General features: G+C 34.9%; 3 protein-coding genes across 3 annotated transcripts; 1 reads left to right on the top strand and 2 right to left on the bottom strand.

The window, feature by feature from the left end:
- Positions 1–2,734: 2,734 nt before the first annotated feature.
- LOC139884448 (plant intracellular Ras-group-related LRR protein 6-like) lies at positions 2,735–4,665 on the bottom strand. Its single transcript, XM_071868479.1, has 4 exons — positions 4,462–4,665; positions 4,099–4,268; positions 3,218–3,597; positions 2,735–3,051 (listed from the first exon to the last, which is right to left on the bottom strand). Exons 1-4 carry the CDS (start codon positions 4,663–4,665, stop codon positions 2,735–2,737), a joined length of 1,071 nt encoding a protein of 356 aa, XP_071724580.1.
- A 2,020-nt stretch (positions 4,666–6,685) lies between these two features.
- Positions 6,686–8,978, top strand: LOC139884447 (choline monooxygenase, chloroplastic-like). Its single transcript, XM_071868478.1, is given in 11 exon segments — positions 6,686–6,813; positions 7,031–7,078; positions 7,167–7,233; positions 7,235–7,303; positions 7,528–7,602; positions 7,706–7,918; positions 7,997–8,092; positions 8,233–8,357; positions 8,441–8,534; positions 8,697–8,748; positions 8,845–8,978. Coding segments are annotated over 11 exon segments (1,101 nt in total).
- A 370-nt stretch (positions 8,979–9,348) lies between these two features.
- Positions 9,349–18,685, bottom strand: LOC139884446 (calcium-transporting ATPase 8, plasma membrane-type-like). Its single transcript, XM_071868477.1, has 33 exons — positions 18,512–18,685; positions 17,942–18,058; positions 17,812–17,851; positions 17,399–17,499; positions 17,178–17,309; positions 16,953–17,042; positions 16,395–16,464; positions 15,731–15,801; positions 15,565–15,648; positions 15,410–15,487; positions 15,251–15,322; positions 14,974–15,057; positions 14,812–14,894; positions 14,627–14,735; positions 14,489–14,544; positions 14,288–14,330; positions 14,121–14,204; positions 13,592–13,726; positions 13,385–13,450; positions 13,184–13,282; positions 12,590–12,700; positions 12,338–12,508; positions 11,847–11,906; positions 11,438–11,602; positions 11,213–11,329; positions 10,988–11,086; positions 10,663–10,800; positions 10,457–10,557; positions 10,302–10,347; positions 10,058–10,192; positions 9,835–9,942; positions 9,623–9,714; positions 9,349–9,499 (listed from the first exon to the last, which is right to left on the bottom strand). The coding sequence occupies exons 1-33, from the start codon at positions 18,683–18,685 to the stop codon at positions 9,349–9,351; spliced, it is 3,282 nt and encodes a 1,093-aa protein (XP_071724578.1).
- Between the last annotated feature and the right edge of the window lie 3,344 nt (positions 18,686–22,029).

Genomic DNA, 22,029 nt, shown 5'->3' with positions numbered 1-22,029 from the left:
CCAAAAACCGAACCGAATACCGAACCGAAAACCAAACCGACATAAACCGGTTCATAAAAAACCAGCCGCAAAATCGGACTAATCCTACCATTCCGTCGAATCCGACCGAAAAAATATCAACCACACAACAATACCCTAAACTAATCCTACAATTTTTTCTACAACAAACAATTTTCAGAAAAAAAAATAACAAACTAACAATATACGTTAAATAGGGGTTAAAATTAATAAAAATTTACCTCAATATATGTATTCCTCCGTGAAGTGTAGAAGAGACGAAAAAAATTGATTTTCCGGCGACGATATGGACTGGAATGATCGGTGGCGGAGGAAGAGGTTTCCCGGAATCTCGAATGGCGACGGGCGGGAGGAAGAAGAAGGAGATCTGTGCAAAAGGGTTTTTTATTCCCGGTTTTGACGAAACCGGGAATGTATTCCCGGTTTTGACAAACACGGGAATAGGGGGCGCGCATGTCTGCCACGTGTCACGCTCCCCTATTCCCGTGTTTGTCAAAACCGGGAATAATTAATGGTATCATTAGTGTTAATTACCCGGGTATACGAAACCCGGGAATAGTATTTCTGTCTACCTCCGGTACTTTTCTCATTATTTCGTCCACGTATGAAATTATATGTGTACATATATAATTTCCCGGTGTAATTATTCAAAAAAGAAAAAAAGTTTTGTATTATTCCCTTCATCCGTTACAACCTGTTTTTTTAGTTTTTATTTATGTATTTAAAAGAAGATATATTTAGTGAATATAAATAGATATGTATATTTTTTTTTAAATACATATAGAAAAGCTAAAAAAACATATATTAATAGACGAAAAGAGTATATATTAGATGATTCAAATTAGCTTATATCAAAATTTGAATCGATTATTCAGACGTTTTTTCTTTCGAAAGATCATTTGGGAAAAAAAAACTATATCTTTTTGGGAAAAAATTAAATTTATTTTGATAAACATAAGAGCCCGGTTTCTTCTTATCTTGATATCCAATAAATAATTTTGGAGCTATTTGGAGCATATTACGGTTCAAACATGTGATCGAACATTGAAACAAGACGACGGAAATAAATATATATATATATATATATATATATTAGATTAATGCTACTAGCTAGGTCGATATTTAATGTTTGTTCAACTGCTTCATTCGAATAATATTTATTATTAACATAAAAAAAGAATAATATTTATTAATGCCGGCGTAGCTAGGTTATCGTTGAATATATATATAGTTTATACATATAAGTACGGGCGACTTGCAAGCTAAACGACGACGCACGATCCATATAAAACTTTCATTATTGACGATAAGCTCGAATGCTTTTTTGTTTATAACCAATCTTCGTTATCAACAGCAAAGATAAGTTGTGAATTAATCGAGCTGATAGATGGTAGGTGTAGAGTATATTGTCATTAATTAATGATTAATTATAACTGAGAATCTAACTCAAACGATATGATTTGTGCTTAATCATGCTTAATATAGTCCAAGGGTATCATTATTACGCATGCTTATATTCTATATCGCCGGAAGAAAGCAAATCTTAAACTTGCATGTGGTAGTAGTTTATATAAAAGAACATTTAATTATGATATCTTGACATGATTTCTATAATTATTAATGGATTATATAGTTAAATTTGTCCCTAATGTCAAAACTTAAGAAAAATTATAACAAACGGTTTAAACATTTTCTGACAGTGGAAGAACAACGACATGCCGGTGAACGATGGCGGCGGCAGGATCATATATATACGAGGGCTTCGAAGAGCTAGTATACATGCATACGAACAATAGAAAATCCAATAAACGATAAAAATTAAGTAAACTAATAGGTTAATATGGAAGGTTTCTATGTGTAAGAACAATTTTTTTTAGGTTGTGTAGGAACATTTTCTTATGTACACAGTAATATAAACCACTTGATGTGCGATATAATTCTTGCTAGCTATGTACTGATCATTATATAAATGTATCTTGCATCGTTTCATTTATTCAATATCTGCAAGTCCAATCACACCGCAATCTAGTGGTTAGGTATTTACTCACGAGTGAGATGTGAGTTTTGAGAGGTGAGTTTGGCTTCCAAGAGAATGGATTTTGAGAATTTATGAGTTGGTCGTAGGTATATAAGAAAGAAAATTACGATTGAAAGTCCAAAACAGACGATTATAAGAAATAAGGTGCATGTTTAAAATTTGAATATTGTACATTATTACGTTTTCACAATGTAAGGTCGAATTCGTTAATTAAATTTTCACAAAACACAATTAAAAATATGTTTTAATCCAACGATTACACGGACAAAAGATTTGAGACTTGACTTACATGCATTTCCATACATATTTACATGTCTTTCTTTACATTAAATGATTGTACAATTGAATTGCACATTTTGACTTTTAAGATAATAATAAAAAAATATGATCAAATATATAATCATTTAATAAAAAAAAAATATAAGATATATATGAAAATGTATGTAAGTTTTTTCCAAAAATTTGTATGCATGAGTGTTATACATAACTTGATCACAAAAAAAGTACAATATTATACAAACTAAAAAAACAAACCCAATTCTAATTATGAACTTCCAAACTTCAAACAGAACCCTAACCAAAACATGTCAAATGCAATTCAAACTTACATTAATATATCACAAAAATCAAACCATGCACATCTTCTTCGAAATTCCTAAGTACATCACGATCGATTATCTATCTGGTGAAGTAATTCTTGGGAGAGAAGAGACGACGAGGAGAGAACATTCCCATATAGCGCGGCGAGCCTAAGCCGTCGATTGTCCGATACTCTGGCATGATGAAGCCATCTCTTTCTTCCTCAGCACGCATCATATTACCACTACTATTCCTTGACGATCCGTTGAATGTTCCGTACTTTACAAGCTTCCCAACCCATGACCTTTTCTTAGGTGGGCTGCGGTGCCCGGCGTTCATCCTCTCACTCAAGTACTCCTTCACTGCGTGTAGGCTGAGCTCCACCACCTCTATCGGCGGCGATACTAGAGGGTTACCTTTATTCGAAAAATTAAAAGTTAAATATGACTTCTAAGCTCATGATCAATATATATTTGGAATAAAGAAAAACTTATATGTCATTCTTTAGCTATCTTAATATGTTTCCTGTAGTTAAAGAAGTGTATGAAAGTCAAGCCCTTAAAATAATACGTCGATCCATACCTTCTACGCTGAGCTTTTGGAGTCTCTTCAAGCATCCAATGGAGTCAGGCAATGACGTGATCTTATTATAGCTGACATCTAATTCCACAAGGGAGATGAGAAGGCCTATGGAATAAGGAAGGGTTTCGAGATACTGGAAATTCTGGCTCACGTTAAGGATTTCTAAGTTGATCAAATTCTCAAGGTCTTCAGGTAGAGATCTTAGGCAGTTTAGACGTGCGTCGAGTACACGCAAGTTTGTCAGATGAGAGATTGAATGTGGAAGGAACATAAGCTTGTTGGAATTTGCTGATAGCTTCTTTAGGTTTATTAGCTCAAATCCTATCGTCTCTGGCAACTTACTTAGCTGGTTGAAGTTGGCGTTTAGTTCTTCTAATGATCTGTGAAAATACATAAAAAAAAAAAAAAACTTATTTGATGGTGAAATTGAATTTGTGAAATTAAGAAAATCTTTCTATCAATCAAGACAAGTTTTTTTTTTTTTTTTAATAAATGTCTAATACAATGACGTATCCATGCTCTCTCAAGAATCTAACCTATAATTTTTTGAATGAGAAAACAACTTAATCTGATCGACAAGTTATTTTCTTTTATTTTATAGGAATTTAATCAATTGAATTAAAAGTCTCCTTTCCTATAGTGTACTTTCGTCATGTTCTGAAAAAATGTCACCATTAACAAAATTCTTTAATTTAAGATTGAAGTCAAAAACTTCAACTTTCATGTTGTACGGCCATAAATTATGACTACGAAAAGATAAGGTATTATTATATAATGAATTCTCAGAAGTTCAACTGACGGTGTGAATTTATATTTAAATTAATTAATTAATTCATAATTAGGAGGACGATAATTAATATAAAATAAATTAATTAATTAACCTGCAATTCTCAATTGTTTTGGGTAGTGCAGCCAGGAGGTTTCCGGCAACATTTAAGATTTTGAGCTTCGACAGGCAGCCGATTGAATTTGGAAGAGTTTTTAGTTGATTTGAATGAACGTCAAATACCACAAGATTCAATAATCTCGCCGTTAACGATTCCGGTACTACCTGTATAATATTTATATATACATCGAAGGAAAAGAAAATTATTAATGTATATTGAAAGTTCAAATCTCATTAAACATGGACAATATATAATTAAAGAATACCAATATCATGAATATATGATCAAAATTGAAGGGTTTAGAAATCAAAATCGAAGAGAAGAGAAATATTAAGGGAAAATTAATCATTTAATTACCTGAAGATTGTTATTGGAGAGATCAAGTTTACAAATAGAGGCCAAATTAAGAGAAGGATTAGGGAGAGCCTCTAAGGACATATTACTCAAGTCAATAATTTCAAGCTTTTGATCGTCTTCTACCAATTTCGAATTTGTCGATAACGACGGAGAAGACCTCGATCCTCCGAGGCCGCCTCCGTCGCTGCCTCTTGCTGCTGCCATCTTTCTCCAGTCCATCACTTGATGTTGTTCGTACAGCATGTTAATCAATTAGTGTTTTTTTTTTACAAAATATCTCTCTCTCAGACAGACAAGACACTAACTAATAGAGAGAGAGGCGTTTTCTGGACAAAGACAAGAATAGAAGGGATTAAACTGTCAATATATATACTATAAATGTAATTTTTTTCGTACGGAAAGAGTGACGTCATTTCTAATATAGGGAAAATTTTAAGGTAGGAAGAAAGGAGAGTACAATGGCCGTATACTGAGGCTTAGGTGTTGCGTCGTCATAACTTGATAAAGTCAACTTCTTTGTTGTTGTGGGTCCCATGGTTCTCCCTTCCATTCGCCCATTGTTTTCGTTAATAAAATATTTTTTTTTGAAATTTAATAAAATAATTTCTTTCTTTTTCTTTGTCTCAAAAAGGTTTAGTTTTGTCTTACATTAAATATCTACTAATAAACGTACAACCTGTACTTGTCTGTCCTTTTTCCATTCGAGTACTTTTATTTTGGTTAAACTATATTTGGTCCCTTATGTTTGACATGTTGAACAAAATAAACCTTAATGTTTATCTATTTGGTTCATTTGGATGATGTCCAAGCTCCACAAAAATGAAACATAAGGAGTGATCTTTCCTTTTCGAGATGATTGAATTTAAGAAAACTGAAGAAGGAGAAGAAAGAGTTCACTTTTTGTTAAAATAAAAATATAATATTCGATACAATAAATAAAGACTAAATAGACTAATCCTAAAAAAGAAGTAGAAAAAAGGATATTAATTGAAACAAAACACATGGACATAAAATACTCTACCCGACGGTCTGACCATTTTTTTTATCACCTCCAATATTTTCACGGTCGAGACTAATTTTTCCTTCCAACCGTGATATTTTATCTCTATGTATTTTATTATAAATATGGTAATAATAATCTCACTCCATATTTACATGTTATGACTTGATTAGTCTTTTTAATTATAGGATTACGAATTCAGTAACTATATGCTTTCAAAGACACGTTTAACCAAAAAATGTAACTGTCAAATGAAATTATATACGTTTCGTGCAAGTTTGTAATTTGTACGACACAATTGGTGACATGTTTCGAAACTATCCAATTTTTATTTTATTATATTTAGTTTTTTCCTAACAGTTTCTGTTCGTACACTTTTTTTCTGGGAATCCTAAATTTTAAAATTCAATAAATAATTCAATCAAATTTAATTGATCGTCAGGGATATTAAATGCATAGTTACGTATTTTACACATTTATCAGGTACCAGAAAAGGATATTATTGGACCGAATTGGTTCGATGATCTCATCCGAACCAATTGGGCTTTTGACGTTTGCTATTGGGCTTTAATGTTTCTAGGCCATTTTCCTTTCGCTTTCGGCAGTCTTATTTATTTTTGGGATAATGACATTACAGGTCCCTTAAATTTCATAGATTTGAAAATGGCTCCTGAAACTATACTTTCATTACCTGGATCCTTAAACTCTATCTCCATTCAGCATATGGTCCCTTACGTCAACTAGCCGTTACCGTGACTGATATGTCAGTTAAGGCAACATTGATTTTCCACGTGTCCGGCATGGCGAATCAATAATCGCTAAACTCAGCTGAGTCACTTTTCCACGTCAGCAACACGTCCAAACGACAATAAATAAACATATATCAATGCATGCAATCTAAATCCAATGTTCATCAGATTAATTAATTAATTGATTGATTACTTGACTCAAGAAGCCAAAAAAGATGAAAGGAAAAACCAATGTTCGACACGTCAATGAAAGCGAAAGGAATTGGTAATGGGAAAACTCTTCCTTAGGATAATAAAGTGAATTTGAAAGTCTGATCATCATCGATTACCGATCATATTTCCGTCGACGATGAGGTTAACGGCGAACCCAATAACACCCAACAACTTTAATAGTCACATGATCGTCAATACTCGAAACCCATTTCGGAGTTTTAATTGCAGCTACTCTGTGATTAGTGGCGATTCAGTCAAAAAAATGGTGCTTGAATCGGATCCCAAGATTCCCATTGAGAAAGCTTTTACCCCACCAAGCTCATGATACACCGAATCTTCTTTTCTTTCTCTCGAACTCGATCATGTCTTCTACAGAGGATGGCAGGCCGTTGGTTAGTTAGTTCTTTCAATCTAATTATTCCATTCCTTGCATGTTCTCGACACGGCATGTGAGTTAAGCATAGCCCTTGCGCTTAAAAGTTGATAATTCATATAGCCGACTCCGAATAGTGGAATTGAGGCTTGTTGTTGTTGTTTTTGTTGTTGTAATTTAATGCTTGCCATGATTGGACTCAACTTAATTGGACTGGCTGCTTCTTTGATTGTCTGGATACACTGAACAGATTATAGAAGCTAATCAATATTTCACTGGCAGGTTCGAATTGGGTATACTTATAACAGTAATTTGAACTAGAGTCATTTATCTTCTCCATCAGGAATTAACATATTGGGAATTATTGCAGACTGGGAGATGTAGAGTATGTTGTTTGTCGAGATGAGAGTGGAAAGGTTCGAGCTTTTCATAATGTCCTCTCGTCATCACGCCTCGATTCTTGCATCTGAATGTGGGAAAAAGTTGTGCTTTGTGTGCCCTTATCATGTGAGTTTTTAAAATCAAACCACATTCTCGATAGTTGAAATTTGATAATTCGAAAAATTGTTTTTGATCCTAATTACAATTCGTAGCTGTTCTGATGCGTCTTGCTCTTAACTGAGAATTTCAAAGATTCAGTAAATCCATCAATGATTGCGTCTGATACAGAATTTGAATGTAAAGATATTTTTTTCCTTATTAGTTGAATTGAATCAAATCTATTTTTCTAGGCATGGACATATGGATTAGATGGGTCACTTCTTAAGGCAACAAGAATAACCGGAATACAGAATTTCAATGTAAAGGTATTGGAATGTTTCTTAGTCTTATTCTGGCAATCAATTCCCTTCACTGTACTCCATTTTCTAATTGGAAGGGATTTTTTTTTTCTCTGGCCATGAAGGATAGGAGTTTGGGCTTACACCAATCGGAGTAGCTATTTGGGGACAGTTTGTTCTTCTCAATATGGAGGAAAAGGTTTCAGCTCAGCTGGAAACTGATGATGACTTGGTGTCAAATGAATGGCTCGGTAGCTGTTCAAACATATTGAGTACCAATGGAGTTGATGCATCACTTAGCTTTATCTGTAGACGAGAATACACCATTAATTGTAACTGGAAGGTACGCTTCTATAACTCTTAGTTTAATGAATTATGTTAATGAATTGCTAATATACGTATTTATCATTTCTCAATGTAGGTTTTTTGCGACAAGTACTTGGACGGTGGGTATCACGTGCCATATGCTCATAAAGACCTTGCATCTGGTCTAAAACTCGGTTCATACTCCACAACAGTATGTTTCTCAGCTTAATTACTTGTTCTGTACGTAATGTATCTTTCTAATGTTGTCTAGAACAGATTTTTGTTAAAACAGTTCGGGCAATTTACTTTTTTCTTCCCATGACCGTCTAACGGATGGCTGCTAGTGAGCAGATGTATGAAAAGGTCAGTATCCAAAGATGTGAAAGTGATGACTCTATGGAGAACGAAGATGACTTGGATCGACTTGGATCTGAAGCTCTATATGCTTTTATCTATCCAAAATTCATGATTAATAGGTATCTAAAATACTTCATTTTTTATTCAAGTCATTGTGCTCAGCTAATTAGCTTTTAAACTAAACTCTCCATTGCTGTTACAGGTATGGCCCTTGGATGGAAACAAATCTGGTAGTTCCGCTGGGACCTAAGACATGCAAAGTGGTGTTTGACTATTTTCTTGAAGATTCCCTCAAGGTAATTTTAAGCTTTTTCTTGAAACGAATAACTGTTAGACAAGAATGATGAAGTCGGTCAACAATTTAATGCTCGTGTGATGTGAACTAACCGAATTTAGCTAGTAGTACATTACTTATAAGATTTTATTCAGTGATAACAAGTCGATTTCGTCGATGTCAGGGTGATAAAGCTTTCATAGAAAGAAGTCTGGAAGATAGTGAACTGAGTCCAGGTATACATATCTAGCTTATCCCCATATCGAAACAGCGATACTGGCATTTGCAAATACCTTATTGGAAATATATTTTGGGTATTGCATTGCAGATAGAAGATATTGTGTTATGTGAAGGTGTCCAGCGTGGCTTAGAATCGCCAGCTTACTGTACTGGGAGATATGCTCCGACCATCGAGAAGGCGATGCATCATTTCCATTCCCTTCTCTACAACAACCTTCTAACCTAAAATAATTGTACACTTGTCTTATCACATAAAACTTATGTACTGTGGTTAATTCACATTTGCTTTCGTAGATGAACATTTTGCTTTCAAACGAGTGTGTATATCTCTGTACGACGCATAAACAAAAAATACCAGGATTGTAGCTTGCAGAAACAACGGCGAAAACCAAGCTCACGAGAATAATCTACGTATACCACACCCGAAAGGGAAAATTTACACCAGTTTTAACATTCTATCCGCATTTCTGAGACTACGTATATGAATTTTTTCAGAGTGATATTGTATTCGAGCCAGCCAGTTAACCCTGTTTGCTTCTACTGTCCTGCAATAGAAATGGCAAACAATAAATGGAAGTCGGAAGAATCTCAATGAATCAATTCAAGTAGAAATTTAATGTTGATGAAGAAAGAAGTTTACTTCGTCCAGTAATGGACTTCCAGAGAGGAAGAAATGCTCCCGTGATCAATTCGCTAAGAGGTGTTGCTGGTACAGGGATCAATTTTCCCAACGCAGCGAGTGGCCAACTGTTCCAAAATAGTTGACCGTTGGACAATATCAGATGTAAACTTCAGGGACAAATTTGAACATAGCAAAGAAGGTTTAGGATAAACATGGACATTAGATGATGGTTGGTTATAGATTATCACCTGATTATTGCAATGCCGACAGAGACTAGCCACTGCCACCAGTTAAGCCTCGTGGTTGTGGTGAACTTCCCAAGAAACTCAACAATTATGATCTGGAGAGTTAAAAACCCAAATGTGTTAAATACGGTCCTTGTACTTATATTTCAGTCTATGCAGTCACTACTATGAGTCTTTAAATACGTCAAAAATCAAGAGGTGTTAACTACACTCACCTGGAGAACAAGGGTTATAGCCACTATACCCATGAAGAGACGGTTCTTTGTAACTCCTTTGAACACGTTGACTTCATCCGGCTTTCGAGCATTGAATTCATTAAAGATCTGTGATTTCATTATTTTTAGATTTTGATCCACAAAGGGATGTATCAACTATTAAGACTAGAAAAATGTCAACTTTATTTGAGTATTTTCAGATCAATCATGCTTCAATACTTACTTGACAGAGAACAAACGCATTGAATATCAATGTGTTCTTCACTTTGTTAGCATGGTCAACGGGTTGTTTCTCCAGATTTAGTATATCTTTCCCATGGAAATTGAGAATGAGCAACACAGTCACTTGATAAACAGCCTGAAACCATCAGTAAAAAAGTCCCTCATTCACATCAAAAAATTTCATAACAAGAAATAGGAAAGGAAAAATGAAATCGAAGAAAAATCATGAGAGAGAGAGAGAGTACCTGTAACAGCAGGTTCCTCCACATGATGTTAGTTATAAGAGGTTCCCTGTAAAAGATTCAACACAATCAGCTACAAAACATCAAAGGAGTTGAAAACATGTTCAAAAGATTCAACACAATCAGCAACAATCCTAAATTTGAATTGAATAATTTACCTTCTACCAACTGGAGGTCTTTCCATCAGGTGATCAGTGGGTGGTTCAGTAGCAAGTGCCAACGCACCGAGAGTATCCATGATAAGATTGACCCAGAGGAGCTGAAGGAGGAGTGGGACAATTGCATCAAGTTATTTTAGTGCAACATCATTCTTCCTAGTAAGTTGTACTTCTCTGAGGGAGAGTGAAAGAGAAAGAGCAGATACCTGTACAGCATTTAGGGGAACATCACCCGAAGAAATTGCAGCCACAACATTTATTACAAGAGCTGCAACATTTACTGTAAGCTGAAACTGGATAAATTTCTGAATGTTTGCATACACCGATCGACCCCATCGAACAACCTGGTAAAGAAAATCTTCAAATATTATTGATAATCAAGTACTTAGGTATCCCTAATTATTTTCACAGTGAAGTTCATGAATCGGAAAATTTTGGAAGTGGGAAGATAAGATTTTAGTATAATTCAACAGAAGTATCAATACTGACATGAAAAGAGAGTTGTTACACATAAATATAACACAAAACTACCTTCACAACTGAAGCAAAATTGTCATCCAGGATAATAATATCTGAGCTCTCTTTTGCAACTTCTGTTCCTTGAATGCCCATTGCAAGACCTATATCAGCCTGAACTCCCAAAGCACATCGAGAAATAGAATCAGTTGACTATTATTATGTATGAGCAATTACAAGTAACCACTAAATAGTAAGTGTTACATAGATTAAGACAAAAAGCAAAATATAGAGCCAAACCTCATGTAAGGCAGGGGCATCATTAGTTCCGTCACCTGTAACAGCCACAACATGACCCCTCCTTTTCAGTGCCTGTACAAGCAATAGCTTGTCATTGGGGGAAGATCTCCCCATTACCTGCACGTGCAGAAATATCAACAGTTTTAGCGAACTAAAAATCTTTCGTCTCTAGTGTGTATTGATAAAGAACAGAATGCACTATAAATGAAGATACGAAGTTCATACCGATAAATTCTCAGCAACCTCTTCTCTCTGTGCATCTGATAATGCCCTGAATGCTTTTCCTTCAATCAGATAAGGCTCTCTAGCTTCTTCCTCAGCTTTCAGTATGCCACATTCCAATGCAATTGCCCTAGCAGTTTGAAGATTGTCCCCAGTGACCATGCGCACCTATATTTGAAAAGTTCTTTATATAAGCAACTGGAAAAAGAAATGTATGGAAAGACAAGAAGAAACTGAAGAAGAATGTAAACCAGCAAGTCAATACAACTGAAATAAGAAATCTCAACGTACAAATCTAAAATGATCACAAGAAAAATATTATTATATGCTAGTCAAAACTACCCCAAATATCTAGCCTGCCTTTGGAAGTTCAACAATGACAAACCAGAAAACGATTAGAAATATCAAGTACCTTGACACCAGCATTTTGGCACAGCTCCACTGCACCTTTAACTCCAGGTCGACAAGGATCCTGCAATCGGTACAGCAACAAAACTTGAAAATTAAGAAAAGAAAGAAGTCTAAAAGATAGTTCTACTCTAAAGAATAGAAAACACCTGACAGAAAGCAAAATGCAAGTATTTTGGAATACGAAGGATGGTTTAAAATGTACTTCGGCATTTGTGAATGTGCAAGAATTAATTATGTACATGCTCCAAACATGACGAGCATACATAATTTGCCGTCAATTATTTAAAGACTGCTTCAGAAGCACTTCCCAAAACCAGTATACATCCATGAGAACAAGGAAAAGTGACGGCATATTAGTATTCTTAGCATTTTCTCTGTTCCCACTCCCCCCAGATGTTTCTTGCATTCTCGGTGAACTTTACAACTTGCTAAACATCACATAGGCGCATCCAAAATACATGGTGTAAAATCTACAACGTTCTTATGCATTACCTTTATACCAACAATAGCCAAAAGAACAAGATCATCTTCAGGCAATACCCACTGAGATAACTCTTCTTCAGTATCGGGAACTTTTTCAGCTTCATATGTTCTATAGGCAATGGCAACACACCGCAAGCTACTAGAAGCCATATCTTCAATCGCTTTCTTAAAATATGTGACCTACAGGTTCAAATTTATCACTAAAGGATTCTTGATAGATGAAGAAATAATCAAATAACAAAGCATCATCATGCAAAGTACCTTATCTTCATTCATTGCCACCAACTGATCATCAGCATCAATGTATGCCGTACATGACGCTAAGAGTATCTCTGCAGCACCCTTCCAATGTATATGAACAGCAGACTCATCCTGTAACCAATAATAGTAAGGAATCAGGCAAACTTAAGCAGTTAAAACTGCACAACTTATTCTTTAACATAGCAAAGGCTATTCGTCAACCCCAAAAAATCACACATACAAGAATAACTTGTATTTGGACGGAAATGCTTTCATAAACAAAAATAACTACAACTTGTTAAAAAGAAGTTCTTCCTCTGTTTTTCTAACTGGCCATTGAGACTGGTTTATACAATTCATTAATGATCCATAACACTCGATTGTGCAAATAGTGATCAGAATTTCGAATACCCATTGACCCACACTCATTTGAACAGGTTAGGATTAACCTAGATGCCTTTCTGGGAGTAAATTTAGTCAAAGGAGTAATTTAATCATGCATGCATAAACCTATTGCCATAACTCATCAAGTAATTTATAAACCATTTTGATAAGTAACAACTGTCCAAAACATTCATTGGCTTTGCACAGCAGAAAACATAACAACTACATTACCACTCGCACAGCAGCACCGCCACGTTTCTTCTCTGAACTGAACGGGTAAACATGAATTATAGAAGATTTCGTACGCTCTGCTTCAAAGTTCATGTCAAGCTGATTTCCAGAAACCAATGACCACAATTAGTTCCAAATAAAGTGAAAGATCACATCATACACAGACGCTGGATAGACAGATATCAGATTAGGATCAGAAACCTTCATTCCCCACTGAAGAATAGCTTTCTCTGTTGGTGACCCAGAAACTTCTAGACCACCACCACCCTGTGAAATACCAACACAGATCAACAAAACTTTTCTTCAAAATATTATTTAGTCATACCAACATACATATCAACAAATTTTTTCCTTCAAATGTGAATTAGAATTGCTAGAAAAAATAAATGTTCGGATTCCAAACTGTACCTCAGCCATGAAAACACTTCCATTTGTATTCTGTGCAATGCCTTCGACGAGCAATGAACACAGCATGGGAGATAAATGTGATTTATCTGCTGATTCCAACCTTTTCCCTCCAGCATAAGCCTCTACCACAGTCATCTAAGCAAACAAAGAAGAAACAAGTAAGTATACTCCATTTCAAATAAAAAAGTAAACCAGATATTCCTCGGTCCTTAAAAGTCTAACTTCATACATCATCCTAACACAGGCTTTGACTATTGAAACTGAAACACCAAACGAATGCCAAGTACCCCAAGCGTCCAGAAACAGTTGCAACTCTGTCTAAGTGCCAAAGCACAGACAATAGTAAAATGATCCACAGGCTTCACTACTACAGTATGAATAATGTTAACAAAAGCGATGCTACTTATTGTAGGCAAACATAGACCAAGTATCAGCCCTGATCACAAACTAAGTTCCAGGGAAAGCAAATACAATGAGTACATTAAAGGGAAATTTCTGCATGACATTAAGAAAGTACAGACTAACCCACCTGATTCAAAGTCAAGGTTCCAGTCTTATCACTGCAGATGGTAGTGGCAGAGCCCATAGTCTCACAGGCAGAAAGCCTCCGTACCTGCAGAAAATTCATATCAAGTTGGATAGAATGCACTTTTTTAACACATGATTGATGAGAATACCTTTCCAAATGATACATACCAATGCTTTATCTCTCATCATTTTCCTCATCGAGTAGGCAAGTCTGTATCGCCAAGAGTTGGATAAACATTCAAATGAAGAAAATACATATAGGCCGTAATATTGTTAACATTTTTTTTGTCACCACTCATCAGAAGTGTGAGCTTCAAGTCCAATGGAAAAGAAACAGGATGTTAATATTGCAAATGAAGGGAAACTTACGTTAAGGTAACAGCCAAGGGCAGCCCTTCAGGCACAGCAACTACCACAATGGTAACCTAAACACCGGATAATATCAGCTATACAGAATTAAGGCCAAAAACACACACACACACACAGCTAATCTAGAAGGATACTCACCGCAATAGTGACAATTCTAATGACACCATCAACTGCATGACTAACACTAGTCTGGCCTGCTTTAAACTCGGGTTTTCCATTGTCATCAGTGCTATGACCAGTAAAGTATCTGCACAAGTTCCAATTTCAGCAACTTGGGGTGTGTATATATATATATAGAGAGAGAGAGAGAGCTTAGAGTTTACCTGATCAATAGGATAAGCAAGACAGCAACGGCAACCGTGAGACCAACAATACCAATGAAAGTTGCCACCCCATTTAAGCGTACCTACACAAACAATCAATGTATAATCATTGATGGGAAGAAATCGCATGTAATGCCTTCATTTTTTTTTGTTTACACCAACCTGCAAGGGAGTTTCCTCCCCATTGTCTTCTGATATACTTGCCATGAGCATTCCCCATTCAGTATGCATCCCAACTCCAGTTACCTAAAAAAAAGGCACACATGCGTAATGAAAGCCATGCAGAACCGAAGAAAAATAATTTAGAAGCATATAGAGTAGCAAAGCGCACAGTGCAATCTCATTGAATCTACTGGAATCTGCGCCAGACTTTAGTACTCATAAAGGAAACAACAACGGCAACACAGTAAACAAAACAGAATTATGAAGGGTATTTTACCAGCATGGTACCACTACCATCTGCCACTTTGCAGCCAGACATTAGAAATGGGTCCTTTGAGTCCTTGTGAACCTTCATAAGAGTAATTGATTTTTAGTATAGAGAACAAAAAAGGATATAATTACATGATACTCAGCAGTAACGAGTAGATAGGCTTACAATCTTGCTCTCTCCAGTCATGCTAGATTCATCAATTGCAAGAGAGTAACCAGTAATCACAACTCCATCTGCCGGGACCTACGAACAGCCACACAAAGATGAATCAAAATAATATTTGCAAAATGATGGAAATAAGATATGGCTTTATTGTTTACCTGGTCACCGATATTTAAAGGTATAACATCCCCAACAACAATGTCATAGATTGAAACTTCAACTCTTCTACCATCTCTGATAACCTGCAGATGAACAGCTTAAAGCATAAGCCAAAGGAAAGCAATAATCTTAACCATAAGGTGTAAAGAGACAGTGAAAGCACACCTTCATATGTATGTTTCTCTTCTCTTCATTGAGATTTTGAAACTGAAGAGATTGCCGATAATCACTTATGGCTGCAGAGGAACAAATGATATGTCACCTTCAACTGAAAGTAAAACAGATGGTAAATATGAAAGGGCGCACAGTGAAACATGGATGAGTGCATTTGTAAATAGTGAAGACTGCAAACAAAAAATCCAATGCAGATGTCTCTCCTGTATGCTCAAATATTTTTAATGTTAACTGACACAAACCATTTAGGTGATGTTGAATTTTTGAGGATAAATAATGAGCGCGTGTAAATAGAGAAAACAGATAACTTAAATTCAATGTGAATGTCCCATGAACGAAAAACTAAGCATAATTCATAAAAGCAAGCTTCCTTGTTTGGGTTAACCTGTATAGAACTTCTAACCACAGTGCAAAAAAACAGTTTAACAGGTTTCAATAACAAACACCGCTAAAACAACATTGCGAAATATGCATCAAGTTTCAATCACCTAACAGTAACCAATTTACACCCACCAATAACTTGCATATTCATAGGACCACTTATTATTTAATTGTCTTCTCTTGCCGCCGCAATAGCCTTCAACTAATTTTTCCCCGTACATGCATTGTACCAAATTATATATATAAAGTATTATAGATATGTCAAATTCATCACCTGTCACAACAATTACAAGAAGAACTGCAAAAGCAATGCTGGCCCCATCATACCATCCTTCCTCGATACCCTGTGAGAATGGAATGATGATATCAATAACTGAAGGCACGAGCTGAGTAGCTAGTATGTGAGAATGGTAATAATGAATTTCCTTCAAAACTGAATTGAAAGGGAAAAATGGCGAGGAAGATAGTTATATAATACCCAGCATTAGTTTGAAAACTATCAGATCATGACCACAGTCAATTACACTAATAATATGATAAAGAGGATCCACCAACTAAGCCATCAAAGATAACCAAGCTCCCATCACTTTCAATCAAATAGGAGGAACTTGCCAAGAAGAGAAATGAATTTGGATAGCAAATAACCAAAAAGAGAAGCAACTTTTTCCTCGTTTAAGAACTACTCGTATATGATAACTTACAAAAAAAGATGATGGTAGTAGAATATAAGGGTTTCAATTCTAATATCCATCTTACAGTAAACAATCTTCAAATAATATTCCGTACACTGAAAATTGAAATAAGTCACTAGCTATGGGAAATCCATGCTCACCTCAGTCTTTATACCCAGTGCCAAAGAGGCAGCAGCAGCTACCATCAGTATAATCAAGGTAAGATCTTGCCAGGATTCCCAAAGGAACCTCTACAAAGCAGAGAAGGAAGAAAATGAACTATGAGAATATTCATAGAACTGGTCCAAATTAATGAAGCCTATAAATCAATGTAACAAAAATGCAGATAGTGTAGAAAAGTGAATGTAATTTTTAAAGAGAGGTACCCAGAAGCTCCTTCCTTTTTTCCTAGGATATGTGTTTGATCCAAACACTTCTTTTCGTTTTGCCATATCAGCATCATCTCCCTGAATACCCTTCTCTGTATCTGTTTTTAACAGATCTGACAACCCCTTGACCTATAAAGGCACAACCATCTATATTAATGAAAAATTCAATACCCTACAAAGATCACATTAAGAGATGCAGTTCTGGTTAGTTGACTTGCCCCGCCATACTCCTGAAGAGCAGCCCGATTGTGATCTCTTGTCATTATAGTAAGTGGCTCTTCACCAATTCCAAAATCGCCAATAGGGGTAGCAGGTAATACTGAGGCCCCCTAACAAACAATGAAAAATCATACCACGCACAATTGAGATGTTTACTTTTGCTAAAAGCAGTAGAAACATATGAAACGTTACAGAAGGACATCAAAACACCAACCAACATGCCATAACATAGATAAAGAAATAAAAAGGCTTGTGCCATTCATAACAAAGAATACATGATGTAATAATTTAAGGAAATTCGTGGCAGGCTAGACAGCGAATGACAAGAACAACAATAGTGAAATTAAATAAAAGGATTTAACAGGAAAAAATGAAGAAAGAGAAAAGAGAAAGCGAAATGTAGAAGTAGTACCATTTATTCGTTCCCCAGCTGCTTTGAATAGATAAGCGGCCTAACATAGCAAGGAAATTCAATAGAAATTAACGAAGGAGAAATAGTGACACAACTTTTTCATAGATATTCAGTTTTTGCGACTACATACTCGTATAGCTTGAGCATGAGCTCTAATCTTCCTCAACACTTGCTTCTTGTCTTGTTCTTTTTTCAAATCCAATGTATAGCGGAAACGGCGGGAAGCATTAAGCACCAGTGCCGCTTGCTGCAGGAATAAATAATAAATAAATTTTCCGCGATAACATACTATCACAAATCTCGCATGACTAGTGCCGTGAAAACATATTATCAGTCATCATATCTATCCGTAATCGAAGTATAAACAAGATACTGCCAACGATATGAACCTAAAATTCTCAGAAGAATTATTCCATATTAGCAAGGTGAATCCAGTAGCTGGATTTCAGCTTAGCATTGAAACATCACACAAATGCCTGAACATCACCGCGATACATACATTCCGTTCGCATGCGAGCCAGAATTTTACAAATGCAGAACACACTCTCTTCAGATAAAATCCATGATATTTAAACTGATAGCAACAAAATAACTCAACCGCTCTCCAAGAATTAGCTCATTCTTTTCTTCTTCTTACCAAATCAGCTCATACAAGCAAGCACTATTTATCGCACACATTGAAATGCATAAAATTACTTACTCTCCAACGGCGTAAACGATCAACGGAAGCATTCTTAGTGCTGATGATGTCGAAAGGACTGTTATCAACACTCTCATCTTTGTCATCCGAAATAGCAGGCTTCGAGCCAGTTCCAACGGCCTCGATGTCTTCATGGCGGCGCCGATGCGGTGAGCCTTTAGCGGAAGACGTCATGGCTGTCGCAGGAGCGGTGACTCCTGTTAAAAAATTTCAGCTAACTCACTGTTGTCATCACGTGAGCGTAATCACAAAACGAAAAATTCAGAAAAAATATTCGTCTGAAAGCAGATTCGAAACGCTATAGAAGTTAAAAGGGAGCTGGAGAAACTACATTAATGGCGAGATTTGTATACTCACAATCAAACAGTAGTATGCTTGTCTTCTTCCTTCTTCAGCTTCCTTTCTCAGCTCCGCTCAACGGGAAAGACTAAAGACTTGAAAAAAGCCAAAAATCAAACGCCGGAAATTTTATATCAGGTAAATTCGATTTTTCAAGTAATAAGTTAATAACTCACTGTGATCCTTACACTTTCGTTATCATTATAATTAACTCCTTAAATACTTTTTCTCGTCAATCTAATTATCTAATCTCTTGGAAGTAGCAAATAGTACAATCTTCAAGAAAAAACTAAATTCCTTACCTATAATTTAAATTAAACTTTTTTAAAATAAGTAATGTTTTTTTAGATATATATAAAAAAAAAGTAATGTTAAACATTTTTTTTTATGAAAGGAGGTAAATATTTTGGACATGTATAATGTACGGTAAGACATCAATTATAAAGTGCGAGTGTATTTTTATTTTATGTTTTAAAAAATACTCCCTCCATTTATTAATACATGTATTTTTTAGCTTTTTTCGATATATTGGAGAAGAGATGTATAAATTCATTAATATTGACTAAATACATCTCATTTTAAATGTATGAAAAAAAACTAAAAAAATATATATTAACAGACATAAAAAATACAAAATGGAAGTATCTAAATACAGAAGAGAATGATTAGTAATGACATTGACTATAAATAGAAAGACTTAAAAAAAGGTATAATTAATTTAGTTGAAGAAGATGAACTTTTATATAGAGTTTTTTATATACGTAGTATATGATTTTATTTAGAAATTTAGTTGAAGAAGAAGGAAACGATAGATGAATTATCTTCTAACAAAATATCAATTATTTTATCTCAATTTATAGAATTACATGCAACCATTAAAAGTTTAAGGAGTTAAGAATACAAGTAAGGAGACTTCAAGCTTCATTAGAAACGGAAAACGGAAAGTATGTACGAACAGGTGTTCTAACGATATTTCCATAAACAGAAAACGCGTTTTTTCATTTTTGGAATTGAGAAAGGAATTAAAAAATATATATTAATTGGGCATTGAATAAATCACATTGATGCGGTGAGTTTTACACGTGTCATGAATTGAAAGCTAAAAACAGACATGACATAAGATCCGTGAGCTGCTATACATAACTATGGTATGTATAAAACGTGTTGCCATTACTTCTTCGCTTGTGGGGTGTGACTTTTTGAAATTAATTAATTAATTAATCTTAGTAATGTTTTGTGTAATTAATTAATTTTTTGTAATTAATTAACACAAGAAGAAGTAGGAGTTAAGTGATGACACGTGGCAACAGAAGCTTGTGTTGTCACATGGATGACATGACACCTACATACATGCACTGAGATGTAATGGGTGACCATCGCACATAGTAGTACTAGATCTTGGATCGGTCGTATAAATCCATACATATCTCGATACGAACTATACAACACGAAGATTTGTGATATATGTTAACTATGGGCCTTCGAATGGTGAGCAGTGACCATGTAATTAGCTAGCTCGTGCCCGCCGACGAATTTAAATTTTAATAACAACAGTATATTGTACGTACCTTAATTAAGGAAAGACTGCAGAATATGAAAAATGTTATGTGTAGCCGGGAGGAGATCATGAGCATGGACGCATCAATGGAAATAAAATCAAGGTAATATCTTCTTCTTCAAAGATTAACAGTCCGATGACCATATATATAAAACATATCTATGGATTTTTCTTTTAATCTTTTTTCTGATGAAAGTATGTATGGATTTTTTTATTTTTTATTTTTGATGAAAATATGTATGGATTGTTAATTAGTCAATATGTCAAGTTAATTAGTGACTCTGAATTTCAAAGCAAACTAGCTCGATCTTAGAGTATAGAGCACTATGTAAAAGGGTGGTGGTAAATCCACATTACTTTAATTAGCTACAAGAGATGGATCGAGAAGACATGCATCCGGTGTCTTTCTTCCTTGGGACATATGGAATATATATATATATATATATATATATTCATGGTAAATTCAACGTCTTTAATTATAATAAAGTATTATATGATCCCATACAAAGCCAATAATTAAAGCACACATATCAATTTTTCCAATCCCTAGCTTCTTACAAATATGGAAACCCCTCTCCAAGTAAATTATATATGATGAATAAATCTCCTCTTGCAAATCACTTTTTATTTACTCCTTTTTCTACTTTTAACCAAGAATATAACCTAATCAAGGTTGTGGAAAACAGAAGAAGAAAAAAGGATAAAAAAGAAGAAGAGAGAAATGAAATCGGTCAACGTTGTCTCTAATGTGCATGCATGCTATTGTGGGTAATTTTTATTCCAATCGGCAATCGCTCGAGATATAGTATAATACTCCCTCCGTCCTAAATTAGATAAATTTTTTTATTAGATGCTAATATAAACATAAATTTTTTTCAAATTAGATACAAGTTTAATGAACAATAATTATGTTTTTCCATTATACCTTCACCACCTTCATCATCATCTTCACCTTCATATATCACATGCATTCTCCCTCCCCAACTTCACCATCTTCATCTACATGTTTCACAGAATTTTTTATTCTATACAATCACAATTATTGGAATATAAGCTTAAAAATATATTTTCTTGATTTGTGTGAAATTGGCTAGATTAGCATGTAATTAAAACATGCTTTATTTATCTTTTATACTCTTCATTTTATTTTCTATTTTATTTTTGATGAAATTCTATTCCAATTTATTTTGTAATTTTCCGTGGCCTAATAAGCTTTTTTGAAACTAAAAGTCCAGACAATGAATTATATATAGATTTTTTTTTTCATAATAATTTATTATTATTATAGATAGATAGATAGATAAGATGCAGAACATATATATACGTACGTATACTTGCGTTGTGCAGCCAAAAGTGAAGATGCTGCGTTCTTTATGGAGTATCTGCTCAATCCCCAACATCTCTTTCTCTCTCTCTCTCACTCTGTATGTATGAGAACAAACTGCTTTTGGATAAATGCAGAAATAGTAGTATATTGCAGAATGTAGGGAAAGTCTGGAGAATATATATTGTAGGGAAAGGTCGTGGAATCATATATTAGCAGCCTTACTTTACTCTCGCAACTTTATACGTGGACTAATGAAGATATAGTGAAATACAGTATATAGCTCGAGTTTTTGTT

Source organism: Rutidosis leptorrhynchoides, unplaced genomic scaffold (genome assembly GCF_046630445.1).
Source record: "Rutidosis leptorrhynchoides isolate AG116_Rl617_1_P2 unplaced genomic scaffold, CSIRO_AGI_Rlap_v1 contig554, whole genome shotgun sequence".
NCBI lineage: Eukaryota > Viridiplantae > Streptophyta > Magnoliopsida > Asterales > Asteraceae > Rutidosis > Rutidosis leptorrhynchoides.
This window is presented reverse-complemented; position numbering and strand designations above follow the sequence as displayed.

Coding starts and splice junctions, on each gene's coding strand:
- LOC139884448 (XM_071868479.1), bottom strand. CDS start 4,665: ATGGCAGCAGCAAGAGGCAGCGACGGAGGCGGCCTCGGAGGATCGAGG. Junction 3,598..4,098: donor AAAACAATTGAGAATTGCAG/GTTAATTAATTA, acceptor GTATTTTCACAG/ATCATTAGAAGAACTAAACG. Junction 3,052..3,217: donor CCAAAAGCTCAGCGTAGAAG/GTATGGATCGAC, acceptor TTTCGAATAAAG/GTAACCCTCTAGTATCGCCG.
- LOC139884446 (XM_071868477.1), bottom strand. CDS start 18,685: ATGACGTCTTCCGCTAAAGGCTCACCGCATCGGCGCCGCCATGAAGAC. Junction 13,451..13,591: donor GAAGTGTTTTCATGGCTGAG/GTACAGTTTGGA, acceptor GGTATTTCACAG/GGTGGTGGTGGTCTAGAAGT. Junction 9,943..10,057: donor ATGCGTTTGTTCTCTGTCAA/GTAAGTATTGAA, acceptor ATGAAATCACAG/ATCTTTAATGAATTCAATGC.